General features: G+C 43.6%; 1 protein-coding gene across 3 annotated transcripts in view; it reads left to right on the top strand.

Annotated features, from left to right (window-relative positions):
* The window catches only part of LOC129830731 (programmed cell death 6-interacting protein-like), a 34313-nt gene extending 20254 nt beyond the window's left edge, over window positions 1-14059 (top strand). For all 3 annotated transcript variants that reach the window (XM_055893380.1, XM_055893379.1, XM_055893382.1), the window contains exons 15-18: window positions 2045-2139; window positions 2835-2952; window positions 9920-10107; window positions 11370-14059. In XM_055893380.1, the coding sequence (XP_055749355.1) occupies window positions 2045-2139; window positions 2835-2952; window positions 9920-10107; window positions 11370-11595 (627 nt within the window). In that variant the 3' untranslated portion in view covers window positions 11596-14059. The remainder of the gene's footprint in view (window positions 1-2044; window positions 2140-2834; window positions 2953-9919; window positions 10108-11369) is intronic.
* Window positions 14060-14699: the final 640 nt, after the last annotated feature.

Below are 14699 nucleotides of genomic sequence, written 5' to 3'. Positions count from 1 at the left end.
CCCTGGAATTAGGTGTCCAAATGTGTGTGTTTAAATGAAATCAGTCCGGCTTTAAATGTACTCTAGAAAGTTGTAATAGTAGACTGCACAAGGTGACATTACTAAACTGAGTTGTAATAGTAGAATACACAAGGTGACATTACTAAACTGGGTTGTAATAGTAGAATACACAAGGTGACATTACTAAACTGAGTTGTAATAGTAGAATACACAAGGTGACATTACTAAACTAAGTTGTAATAGTAGAATACACAAGGTGACATTACTAAACTGGGTTGTAATAGTAGAATACACAAGGTGACATTACTAAACTGGGTTGTAATAGTAGAATGTACAAGGTGACATTACTAAACTGAGTTGTAATAGTAGAATACACAAGGTGACATTACTAAACTGAGTTGTAATAGTAGAATACACAAGGTGACATTACTAAACTGGGTTGTAATAGTAGAATACACAAGGTGACATTACTAAACTGAGTTGTAATAGTAGAATGTACAAGGTGACATTACTAAACTGGGTTGAAATAGTAGAATGTACAAGGTGACATTACTAAACTGAGTTGTAATAGTAGAATACACAAGGTGACATTACTAAACTGAGTTGTCACCTTGTGTATTCTACTATTACATTACTAAACATAGTCAGTTCCTCTTGTCTTGTCAGTTATTACATAACTTGGAGAACTATTTATAACGTGTCAAATGTCCAGATCAACTAACATGGCAGCTAACGTTTTTTTTTTTTTTTTCACCCAAACTAGATATTGTAATTTTTTTTGTCACTGAAATATCACATGAATACTCATTAGACATGGAAAATTGCTAAAGAAAAGTGCTTTAAAACTGCTACATTTTCTTTTCACCACATGACAAAATGCGTAGAATTGCAGGAAATGAGCATTACACCGGAAAAATTATCTCCATCGAGAGGTGTGAACTGTTTGTCATGACATAGCAATAGACGTTGGGGGGGGGGGGGGGGGGGGGGGCAGGATGTTCCCCAATGCTGGAAGGGGGGACAAGAGTGAAAAAGTTTGGGAGCCCCTGGCCTAGGAAACGGCAGGAAGGGTTGTCTCTAAGCAACAAGAGGGTTGTCTCTAAGCAACAAGACACAATAACAATTGTTGTAGGCCCGGAAAAACAAATGACTCAATTTGTAAAGAGCTTGATGATTAACTGACTTGTCTTGAACCAGGTTTCCATCCAACCATTTCATGCAGATGAATTACCTGACGCATTAAAAAATAAAACTCAAGACGGGCCTTATGGAAACCGTACGTCTGTAAAATTTTGAAATGTCATATTTTTTTTCAATATAAGATATACACGGGCAGATCATTTCCTGGGTGGTGAAATAGATTATTCAACTATTGCGGTGGATACACATGTATTGATAAAATAACCATGTCTTGGTGAACATGTAGTCAGGCCACGACATGTTACGTTGTACTACCACCACGATGTTGGAAAGCATGCAGAGTTTATAAGATATTATAAGTTGTATCAACTTTACTTATTTTTTTGAAACTTCATAATAACTGGTGATGTTTGAGGTGATGAGCTTCGTGCAAATTTCCAATAAATATTGAGGTTCATATTTGAATGTTGGTGACAGTGCTTGGCTGACCCTTTTTTAAACCATTTAAATAGTGGTCTTGGTCTTATCCGTATCTAATACAACCTATCCTGTACATTTTATCAGCAAACTGTTTGAAGTAATGCACCAAAACCAGATTGGGCAATTATGTAATTTATTTACCGACGATTTTGTTCACAAAAAACTGTTGCAGAGTTGAAAATGTAATGGAAACGCATTGAACTTGTGCTTTTTATTCGGTGGAAACTGAACAGAGGAAGTGCTTTAATGTGCATTACGTCATCACGCACAGATTTGATTTATCCGCAACAAGTCATTTTGATGGAAACATCTCCGGTTGGAAAATGCAGATTTTTTTTTTTGAATATTCACATGAAAATCTGTTGCTATTGGCTGGAGACCTAGTTTATCAGTCTGACCAATCACTCTCTCTCTCTCTCTGTAGTTCTACAACGACCTCACAGAGATCCTGCTGAAGTTCCAGAACAAGTGCAGTGACATCGTCTTCGCCCGCAAGACAGAACGGGACGAACTGCTCAAGTGTGTAGTGATGATGTCGTCTCTGTGATGATGATGATGCATCAATTGTTATATTTGTAATAATCAAAGTATTGTCTAATTAGTGAAATATCATTGATTACATCATGGGTTTTCTGTGATTGGTGATCAAATCAATTTGTATTGGTCACATGCGCTGATAACTACAGGTGTAGACGTTACAGTGAAATGCTTAATTACGAGCCCATTCCAAACAGTGCAGAGTTTTTTTTTTTAAGTAAGACAAATATTTGCTAAATTAAAAAAAGGAAATGGTAACACAATAAAAACGATCCTATATACAAGGAGCACCGGTACCCGAGGCAATGTGCAGGGGTACGAGGTAGTTGAGGTAATACACTATGTACATGTGGGTAGGTGTGAAAGTGACTAGGCTATCGAGAGAGATAAACAGACTAGCAGTGTGTGGGTAGAGTCTAGTGAGTGTGTGGGTAGAGTCTAGTGAGTGTGTGGGTAGAGTCTAGTGAGTGTTCATAGAGCCAGTGCAAGAGTTGGTGCTCAACAACTAACATATAGATAATAAAGGGGGTCAATGTGTATTGTCAGGGTAGCCATTTGATTTAACTTGTCTTGGGGGGAGATTCATGTGCACAAGAAGGGACCGTGACTATCAACTGAGGTCGTGGTTGCCGCGGTGACCGCCGACTGACATTCTGTTGTTGTGGTTACCCACCCAGGGACTTGCAGCAGAGCATCGCCAGGGAGCCCAGCGCCCCGTCCTTTAATGTCCCCGCCTACCAGACTAACCCTGCGCCCACTGCCGCCGACCCAACCCCTGCTCCCAGGACTGTCTTTGTAAGTAGCCAATCATCGATGGGCAGGTGGGAGGATCGAATCAGAGGGCAGCTCTGTACCAAAGAGGTGACTCGATTAAGGGACAGATGGAAATGTACTGGGGGAGGGTTGTTTTTTCTTTAATGGTTCACAGGAGAGGGTAGTGTTTTTTTTATTTATTTTTTTTATTCTGGTTTACAGTATCCTTTTTTTTTTTTTAAATACTTTTTATTTTACCCCCTTTTTCTCTAATTACGATCTTGTCTCATCGCTGCAACTCCTCAACGGACTCGGGAGAGGCGAAGGTCGAGTCATGCGTCCTCTGAAACATGACCCGCCAAACTCTCGTTCCTAGCTGGTTGTGACACAGCCTGGGATCGAACCCGGGTCTGTAGTGATGCCGTAGACTGCCGCTCCACTCTGGAGGCTACATTCGCTCTTCTGCTCGTATTTTCCCTATAAACATTGGTTTAACTTACAGTACCAGTCAAAAGTTTGGACACACCTACTCATTCAAGGGTTTTTCTTTATTTTTACTATTTTCTACATTGTAGAATAATGCTGGAGACATCAAAACTATGAAATAACACATATGGAATCATGTAGTAACCAAAAAAGTGTTAAACAAATCAAAGTAGCCACCCTTTGTCTTCATGACAGCTTTGCACACTCTTAGCATTCTCTCAACCAGCTTCATGAGAGAGTCACCTGGAATGTTTTTCCAACTGTCTTGAAGGAGTTCCCATATGCTGAGCACTTGTTGGCTGCTTTTCCTTCACTCTGCGGTCTAACTCATCCCAAACCATCTCAATTGGGTTGAGGTCGGATGATTGTGGAGGCCAGGTCATCTGATGCAGCACTCCCATCACTCTCCTTACACAGCCTGGAGGTCTGTTTTGGGTCATTGTCCTGTTAAAAAACAAATGATAGTCCCACTAAGCGCAAACCAGATGGGATGGCGTATCGCTGCAGAATGCTGTGGTAGCCATGCTGGTTAAGTGTGCCTTGAATTCTAAATAAATCAGACCGTTTCGCCAGCAAAGCACCATCACACCATCTCTGTGCTTCATGGGGGGAACCACACATGCAGAGATCATCCGTTCACCTAATCTGCGTCTCACAAAGACACGGAGGTTGGTACCAAAAATCTCTAATTTGTACTCATCAGACCTAAGGACACATTTCCACCGGTCTGAGGTTGTTAATTGCCGATTTCTGAGGCTGCTAACTCTGATGAATTTACCCTCTGCAGCAGAGGTAACTCTGGGTCTCTCTTTCCTGTGGCGGTCCTCATGAGAGCCAGTTTCATCACTGCGCTTGGTCTTTGCAACTGCACTTAAAGAAATGTAAAAGTTCTTGAAATGTTCTGGATTTACTGACCTTCATGTCTCAAAGTAATGATGGACTGTAATTTCTCTTTGCTTATTTGAGCTGTTCTTGGTCTTTTACCAAGTAGGGCAGTGGTACTGTAACTATTTTCCAGTCATAATACATAATGATCCAATTTCAATTCAATGTGTTTAATACAGGCCTGAATCACTTCATTGAATATAACAATTGTTCCCTGAACAGCAGATGGATGGCAGTTGAACTGAAAGGCAGAAATAGAACTCAACTGCTCAGCTACAGCGACCGGCACATATCAGTTTGCTACTAGCTAATTTTGCAGTCTGGTCGACATGGATCGATTTTATTGTCAAAAAATAAATAAATGTAAATCTATTGACAATGAAAATGAGGGGGGAGTGCTGGAGAACAATGTGACAGCTATGAACGAACAACCACCGGAAAACCAGGAAGATGGCGGCGGGGAAATGCAGCTAGCTAACGTGGCTCCGGTGTTCACAAAGTTCCAAGAGAAATGGACGGACAGACAAGTATTTTTTTTAACTACATGATGGGACTAGCTCACTTTGTCTTATTTGCCAGAAGGCAGTCAATTGTTTTAAACGAGCAAATTTAGAGCGACATTTCCAGTCACACTATGCCCACTTTGACTAAACATATCCACCACAAAGTTTCCTCAGAAACAACAAAAATAGCGCAACTCAAAGGACAATAACAAATGATGGACAGATCCAGCACGGTTGCAGAGAAAAGAACAGAGATTGCTTGGATACTCGCAAGAAACAAGAAGGCCTTCACAGACACGGAAATTGTCAAAGAAAGTGTTTTGGCCTCAGCCAAAACATTGTATGCTGATTTCACAAACTAGGATTCTATTTTAAAGCAAATTAAGGGACTACAACTCTCAGACATGACCATAACAAGACTCATAGAAGACATCGGTAAGCAACTGATTACTGACATATGCGTGGCGCCGTGTTTTAGTATTGCGCTTGACGAAAGCACTGATGTAAGTGACATTGCCCAATTATGCGTTTGGGTCCGCTTCCTTCCTCTAAACGAGTTGTTGAGATAGGAACTTTTATGTTTACTTCCCCTTAAGCCCTTGATACATCATTTTTTTGCTGATTTAATCATATTGACTGGTCAAATCTGGCATCTGTGTGCGCTGAAGCGCTCCAAACACGCGAGGGAAGGAGAAGGGACTCGTAGGCCTGATGAGAAAGAGAGAGCATATTCCCCAATTTGTTGCATTTCATTGTATCATTCATCAGGAAGCGTTTGCGGCTACACTCAGACTGTGACTTTACAGAATGTGATGCAGCAAGTCATGCGGGTGGTGGGAAAAAAAAAGTCATGAACATTATTATTGCGAGGCACTGAATCACCGTCAATTCCGAGAGTTGCTGGCGGAAATACCAGACAGAATACGGCGACTTGATTATTTCACAATGAGGTGAAATGGTTGTCTCGTGGCAGAGTTTTGGAAAGATTTCTCTCTCTCTCCCTCAAATCTGTGAATTTGTTGTAAGCAAGGGGAGAGAGGAGCCAGAGCTGGATGATCCACAGTGGATATTAAAGCTTTTTTAAACGGACATCTCCTGCCACCGGAAGACGTGAATCTCCAGCTCCAAGGGAAAGATAAAACTCAGAAATACTGTGACCACAAGCAGCGTTTTACCCAAACTAGAATCACCACACTGTTCGTACCTGACAGTTTGTTCATTTCCCAACACTCAGATCAGTCACCACATCCAACCCAGACATTCTGCAACATTTTAGCTATGATGCATTTGTGTGTCTGTTGGAAGAGTTGATGTTGGAGTCAAGATTCAAGGATATCATGGAATACAAGGAGTTGTTCGACTTCATTGAACCCCTTTCATGTGCCAGTCTCATCTCTGACCCCAGTCATCACAGCCCTCTGTCCTGACCGCGCTGGAATAGAGTGACAGAGTGGCGCTGCAGGCAAATGACACATTGCAAGGTGAACTAAGATCAGGTGTTACCCATTTCTGGAGCCTTGTCAGAATATCTACTTCTGAAGCAGTGGGTGCAAAAGGTGACATAATTTTTTTTTTGTCAGCACTTATTCATGTGAAGTGACATTTTCAACAATGAACCTTGAAACAAAAACAGGCTGAACAAATGCATACCTGGATCGCCTCACAAGGATGGCAACAACAGACTATACGTTTAGAATGAATTCAGTCAGGCAGCAGAAGGGACATGTTCGCTCATCCAACTACTGAAGTAACCCTTAATATGGGTCATATACATGTGATGTAGCCTATTTGATGTGCGTATGTATATATTTGGGATGTGCTGAACATCAAATCAATTGCATGTGCTCTGTTGCTCTGAATTTGCTCTCAATTGATAATTGATCATATTGGAAGAAAAAGTACAACAAGTTAAAGATCTGTGAGGCCCTCTGAATGATTGCCTCAACCCAAAGTGGCTCCCTTACAAGACACAACCCTATTTCAGTGTTACTTACTATTTTCTGTATACCAACCCCTACCTTGTCACAACACAACTGATTGGCTCAAACGGATTAAGGAAAGAAATTCCACAAATTAACTTTTTAACAAGGTTCACCTGTTAATTGAAAAGCATTCCAGGTGACTACCTCATGAAGCTGGTTGAGAGAATGTTAAGTGTGCAATGCTCTCAAGGCAAAGGGTGGCTACTTTGAAGAATCTCAAATATAAAATATATTTTGATTTGTTTAACACTTTTTTTGGTTACTACATGATTCCATATGTGTTATTTCATAGTTTTGACGTCTTCACTATTATTCTACAATGTAGAAAATAAAAAAACAAGGGTTATTTTTTTTAACTTAAAAGGTAAAATATATTTTTTTAGCTAGGCAAGTCAGTTAAGAACAAATTCTTATTTACAATGACGACCTAACCCTGACGATGCTGGGCCAATTGTGCGCCGCCCTATGGGACTTCCAATCATGGCCGGTTGTGATACAGCCTGAAATCGAACCGGAGTCTGTAGAGACCGCTGCGCCACTCCGGAGCTCTGGTTCTTTTGAGTGGTACTGTATGTTAAAGGTCAAATGCAGATGTTTTTATCTCAGTATCAAATCATTTCTGGTTAACAATTTAAGTACCTGACTGTCATTTGTTTTCAAAAATAGCTTCTTTGCAAAGAGCAATTTCTCAAGCAGAAATTTTGCTAGGCCGGTCTGCAAGTGGTCTGAGTGGGGAGGGGAAAACTGAAAACTAGCTGTTATTGGCAGAGGTTTGGAACTCTTTCTTATTGGTGATGTCACCAGGCAGGCCAAAACTCCATCCCACCAAAACAGGCTGACATTTCAGGCGGTCTATTCAAACAGCTCTTACACTAAAAGGATATCATCATTTTCTGAATTTCACAGTGTGATTCCAACCTCATAGTGTGGAAATGAACTCGGCAAAAAAAGAAGCATTCCTTTTTCAGGACCCCGATCTTCATTGCAAAGGGTTTAAACACTGTTTCCCATTGAACCATAAACAATTAATGAACATGCACCTGTGGAACGGTCGTTAAGACACTAACAGCTTACAGACGGTCGGCAATTAAGGTCACAGTTATGAAAACTTAGGACACTAAAGAGGCCTTTCTACTGACTCTGGAAAAACACCAAGAGAAAGATGCCCAGGGTCCCTGCTCATCTCTGTGAACGTGCTGCAAGGAGGCATGAGGACTGCAGATGTTGCCAGGGAAATAAATTGCAATGTCCGTATTGTGAGACGTCTAAGACAGCACTACAGGACGGACAGCTGATCGTCCTCTGTGGCAGACCACGTGTAACAACACCTGCACAGAATCGATACATCTGAACATCACACCCACGGGACAGGTACAGGATGGCAACAACTGCCCGAGTTACACCAGGAACGTACAATCCCTCCATCAGTGCTCAGACTGTCCACAATAGGCTGAGAGAGGCTGGACTGAGGGCTTGTAGGCCTGTTGTAAGGCAGGTCCTCACCAGACATCACCGGCAACAACGTCGCCTATGGGCACAAACCCACCGTCGCCGGAGCAGACAGGACTGGCAAAAAGCACTCTTCACTGACGAGTCGCGGTTTTGTCTCACCAGGGGTGATGGTCGGATTCACGTTTATCGTCGAAGGAATGAGCGTTACACCGAGGCCTGTACTCTGGAGCGGGATCGATTTGGAGGTGGAGGGTCCGTCATGGTCTGGGGCGGTGTGTCACAGCATCATTGGACTGAGCTTGTTGTCATTGCAGGCAATCTCAACACTGTGCGTTACAGGGAAGACATCCTCCTCCCTCATGTGGTACCCTTCCTGCAGATTCATCCTGACATGACCCTCCAGCATGACAATGCCACCAGCATAACTGCTCGTTCTGTGTGTGATTTCCTGCAAGACAGGGATGTCAGTGTTCTGCCATGGCCAGCGAAGAGCCCGGATCTCAATCCCATTGAGCATGTCTGGGACCTGTTGGATCGGAGGGTGAGGGCTGGGGCCATTCCCCCCCAGAAATGTCGGTAACCTGCAGGTGCCTTGGTGGAATAGTGGGGTAACATCTCACAGCAAGAACTGGCAAATCTGGTGCAGTCCATGAGGAGGAGAAGCACCTGCAGTACTTAATGCAGCTGGTGGCCACAACAGATACTGACTGTTACTTTTGATTTTGACCCCCCCCCTTTGTTCAGGGACGCATTATTCAATTTCTGTTAGTCACATGTCTGTGGAACTTGTTCAGTTTTGTCTCAGTTGTTGAATCTTGTAATGTTCATACAAATATTTACACATGTTAAGTTTGCTGAAAATAAATGCAGTTGACAGTGAGAGGACGTTTCTTTTTTTGCTGAGTTTATATGTAAAAACACATGCCAAGGCAGCAGATACTCGTCCAGCAAAAATGTAAGGCAGTAATATACATTATAATACAATTTTTAAACATGAAATACATTTTCCAACAGTTTTCATAATATATTGTGCCCCCACGGCCACTACTCTACTACACTATCCAGGTGTCTGTTGTGTGTGTTTACAGCATGTGTGTGTTTGTACCCCGCTGTTCCATAAGGTGTATTTTTATCTGTTTTATAAATCTGATTCTACTGCTGCATCAGTTACCAGATGTGGAATAGATTTCCATGTACTCCTGGCTCTATGTAGTTCTGTTCACCTCCCATAGTCTGTTCTGGACCTGGTGGCATGTGAAGAGACCTGGTGGCATGTCATGTGAGGTATGCATGGGTGACTGAGCTGTGTGCTAGTAGTTGAAACAGACAGCTCTGTTTTTAAGAATGTTTGCGCTTGATAGCAAACAAACAAAACGTCTGCTTTAAGGAAAACACGTTGGAAAATTCAAACCTAGATTTTATGGAGAAGACATGTTTTTGAACAATGTGCCATGCTGCCTTGTTGACAATATAACCGGGCAGCACAGATTACTGTTGGATTTGATCAGGCCGTTCCTCTTCAACGGTTCACACCGTTTCAGCCTAATCGAACTCGCTTGACTGTAATGTTGTCTCTTATTGTGAAAATATAATTTTTCAAGCAATCAATAAATGAAATGTTTATCACAGTGTTTACTATTTATCTATTTTATTATTCTGTTTTTTTATTGATCTCTGATTTTCCTTATTTCCCGTTCCCAGCAGCCACAGCAGCCCCAGGTGAAGGCCCAGCCGCCCCAGCGGCCCCCTCCCCCTGCCTTCACCCCCCAGGCCGCCTCCGCACCCGGCAACCCTCCAGACAACCAGCCTCAACCAGGAAACCCCCCACCCATGGCCCCTCCCTCACAGGCACAGGGCCCGCCTTACCCCACCTACCAGGGATACCCAGGGTGAATCAATATCTTTATTGTCCCAGTCGGCAGACTGTGAGTGTTGCACAACTCTTATCCGTCCGTTGTTCTAGTCACACTTCCATTGCTGTCTCTCTCTATCTCCCCCTCTGTGTCTCCTAACTCTCCCCCCCTCTTCTATCTATCCCTCCCCCTCTGTGTCTCCTAACTCCTCTCTCTCCCCCTCTTCTATCTATCCCTCCCCCTCTGTGTCTCCTAACTCCTCTCTCTCCCTCTGTCTCCTAACTCTCTCCCCCTCTTCTAACTATCCCTCCCCCTCTGTGTCTCCTCTCTCCCCCTCTCCTAACTATCCCTCCCCCTCTGTCTCCTAACTCTCTCCCCCTCTTCTAACTATCCCTCCCCCTCTGTGTCTCCTCTCTCCCCCTCTTCTATCTATCCCTCCCCCTCTGTGTCTCCTCTCTCCCCCTCTTCTATCTATCCCTCCCCCTCTGTGTCTCCTCTCTCTCTCTCCCCCTCTTCTAACTATCCCTCCCCCTCTGTGTCTCCTAACTCTCTCCCCCTCTCCTAACTATCCCTCCCCCTCTGTGTCTCCTAACTCCTCTCTCTCCCCCCCTCTTCTATCTATCCCTCCCCCTCTGTGTCTCCTCTCTCTCTCCCCCTCTTCTATCTATCCCTCCCCCTCTGTGTCTCCTCTCTCTCTCCCCCTCTTCTATCTATCCCTCCCCCTCTGTGTCTCCTCTCTCTCTCCCCCTCTTCTATCTATCCCTCCCCCTCTGTGTCTCCTCTCTCTCTCCCCCTCTTCTAACTATCCCTCCCCCTCTGTGTCTCCTAACTCCTCTCTCTCCCCCCCTCTTCTATCTATCCCTCCCCCTCTGTGTCTCCTCTCTCTCTCCCCCTCTTCTATCTATCCCTCCCCCTCTGTGTCTCCTCTCTCTCTCCCCCTCTTCTATCTATCCCTCCCCCTCTGTGTCTCCTCTCTCTCTCCCCCTCTTCTAACTATCCCTCCCCCTCTGTGTCTCCTAACTCTCTCCCCCTCTTCTAACTATCCCTCCCCCTCTGTGTCTCCTAACTCCTCTCTCTCCCCCCCTCTTCTATCTATCCCTCCCCCTCTGTGTCTCCTAACTCTCTCTGTCTCTCCTAACTATCCCTCCCCCTCTGTGTCTCCTAACTCTCCCCCCCTCTTCTATCTATCCCTCCCCCTCTGTGTCTCCTAACTCCTCTCTCTCCCCCTCTTCTATCTATCCCTCCCCCTCTGTGTCTCCTAACTATCCCTCTCTCCTAACTCCTCTCTCTATCTCCAGGTATGCATACCAGATGCCTATGGGATATAACCCGTATGCAGCGTACGGCCAGTACAACATGCCCCCCGCTATGCAGCCCAACATGCAGCCCTACGTCCCCTATCAGCAGCCCCCAGCACCCGGACAGGGGGGCTTTCCCGGCCCCCCCCCCACACAGCAGCACCCCTACACCTACCAACAGCAGCCCCAGCAACCACCACATCAACCATATTACCCACAACAATAACTACTGTGTAAACTCTTATCATTCCCTCTTCCCCCTTCTCATCCCTTCTACCCCTCCCCTCTGCTATCCGTCCTCCAACTGACAACAGAAACCATGATACTACCCTCTGCAATAAATTCTCGCTCTCTCCCTCTCGCTTTCCCTCCCTACTCTACCCTTACTCTATCCCACCACCCATGTTTAATTTGTTTTTCATATAATTTTTCTAATTATTGCGTTGATTCTGTATTTAATTCCTAACTTCTCGTCCTGGTCTAACTGGCTTCCTGGTCTAACTTCTCGTCCTGGTCTAACTTCTCGTCCTGGTCTAACTTCTCGTCCTGGTCTAACTTCTCGTCCTGGTCTAACTTCTCGTCCTGGTCTAACTGGCTTCCTGGTCTAACTTCTCGTCCTGGTCTAACTGGCTTCCTGGTCTAACTTCTCGTCCTGGTCTAACTGGCTTCCTGGTCTAACTTCTCGTCCTGGTCTAACTGGCTTCCTGGTATGGGCTGGGCTTCTTTTAGAACACTAAAAAATAAAACAAAAACACCGGACATGTGACGTGTTGTTTTACAGGGTCAGTCATAGTAGTACGACACCCCTGGAGCAAATGAGGGTTAAGTGCCTTGTTCAAGGACACATCAACAGATGTTTCACCGCTAGCTTTCGGTTCCTGGCCCAACGCGCTGAAGAGCCTCACTGCATTCTGGGATGAGGGGGCGTAGTCTTATAGGCATGATTCCTTATTTGGGAGCGGGTGGATGGTCCCGTACAATGTCACTGATTGAGGGACCTGAGGACCGAAGGTCGTGTTCTAGGGAGTGCAAATGTACGACTTGAACAAATGTTCCTTGTGTGTTTATCAAACCGTTTTGCTACTGAATACGACCCAGCTCTGATCACCCAGCTAATTGCCTGGCGCTTCTATTACAACTATATCCTATTTTTCTAATGAATAATACTAATGTACTGATCCAATGAAAACGGCCTGTAGGTTTTGTCATTGAGTTGAGGACCGTTGGAGATGCATTCTCTCCTACAATCAGAGTACGGCTGTAGATGTTTTTCTGGGTTAAAGATAATTAGATACAGAGCCTTCAGAAAGTATTCACACCCCTTGACTTTTTCCTAATTTTGTTGTTACAGCCTGAATATAAAATGGATTAGATTTAGATTTGTTTTTGTCACTGGCCCCCTCGAAGTGGAATCATGTCTTTTTTTTCTTTTCTTTTCTGAATTAAAAATGCAAATGAATTAAAAATTAAAAGTTGAAATGTATTGAGTCAGTATGTATTCAAACCCATTATGTCAAGCTGAAATAAGTTGCATGGAATCACTCTGTGTGCAGTAAATGTTTTAACATGATTGTTGAATGACTCCCTCATCTCTGTACCCCAAACAGGTAAAAGTCCCTCAGTCGAGCAGTGAATTTCAAACACAGATTCAACCACAAAGACTAAGGAAGTTTTGCAAAGAAAGGCACCTATTGGTAGAGGGGGGGGAATAAAAAAAGCAGACATTGAGCATGGTGAAGTTATTAATTACACTTTGGATGGTGAATGAATGAACCCAGTCACTACAAAGATACAGGTGTCCTTCGTAACTCAGTTGCTAGAGAGGAAGGAAACTGCTCAGGGATTTCACCATGAGGCCAATGGTGAATTCAAGTGTTATGTTTGGGGCAAATCCAATACAAAACATTACTGAGTACCACTATCCATATTTTGAAGCAGAGGGGTGGCTGCATCATGTTATGGGTATGCATGTAATCATTAAGGAAGTGGTGGTTTTTCAGGATAAATAATTTTACAGAATGGATCTAAGCACAGGCAAAATCCTATAGGAAAACCTGGTTCAGTTTGCTTTCCACCAGACAATGGGAGGTGAATTCACCTTTTCAGCAGGACAATAACCTAAAACACAATTACAAATTTACACTGGAGTTGCTTACCAACAAGACAGTGCATGTTCATGAGTGGCCGAATTACAGTTTTGACATGAATCTACATGAAAACCTATGGCAAGACCTGAAAATGGTTGTCTATCATTGCTCAATAACCAATTTGACAGCGCTTGAATAATTTTTAAATGAATAATGGGCAAATGTTGCACAATCCAAGTGTGGAAGTGCTTAGACTTACCCAGAAAGACTCACCGCTGTAGTCACTGCCGAAGGCGCTTATACAAAGTATTGACTCGGGTGTGAAATACTTATGTAAATGAGATATTTCTGTATTTCATTTTCAATAAAAATAGCAAAAATGACTAAAAACATGTTTTCAACTTTGTCATGAGAGGAAATATCCATGTGATTCATTTTGAATTCAGGCTGTTAAACAAAAAGTGGAATAAGTCAAGGGCTGTGAATACTTAGTGAAGGCGCTGTATATTATATATATATATAAGAATGTATGTGGTTAACCAAACAGACTGTTTCTCTTTCTCACTGTGGTTCTAATGTGATTAAACACCTCTGGATACCAGACACCTGTGTGCCGAGTCTACCTTATTCAGGAACATTGTCTTTGATTTTCAGAACCATAGACTTATACATTTATATACAATTTCTACTTCCTGGACAACAGTCTGCTGAAAGCTACCGATGTAGTTTTCCTGTAGTTAAAGGAAGTAGCCAGGAGAGCATCTAGCAAGACGGTTGGAACCGCCACCAACCTGAGGTAAAGGGACAGATACAGCACTCTAGTGCCCAAAAGACAGTTTTAGCATAGTCAGGTGCCATTGAGGACATCCACCATTTTAAAGTAGTCAACTGGGTGGGACTTCCTATAGGTTAAGGAAGGTTCACATAATTCCATCCAGGTCATCAGGAGGGATCAGCCAATGAGTTGTACTTGTGAGCAAAGATCATAACTCCAGGTGGCAGTAAATCACTGTCCTTGGCTTTATACATGTTCCAACAACACCCACCAGGTGGCAGTAAATCCCTGTCCTTGGCTTCGTACCTGTTCCAACAACACCCTCCAGGTGGCAGTAAATCCCTGTCCTTGGCTTTGTACCTGTTCCAACAACACCCTCCAGGTGGCAGTAAACCACTGTCCTTGGCTTTGTACCTGTTCCAACAACACCCTCCAGGTGGCAGTGTGCGCCCTTTCAGTTAGTTTACC

Source organism: Salvelinus fontinalis, chromosome 32 (assembly GCF_029448725.1).
Source record: "Salvelinus fontinalis isolate EN_2023a chromosome 32, ASM2944872v1, whole genome shotgun sequence".
Lineage (NCBI taxonomy): Eukaryota > Metazoa > Chordata > Actinopteri > Salmoniformes > Salmonidae > Salvelinus > Salvelinus fontinalis.
Note: the sequence above shows the minus strand (reverse complement) of the source record. Positions and strands in the feature narration are given on the sequence as shown.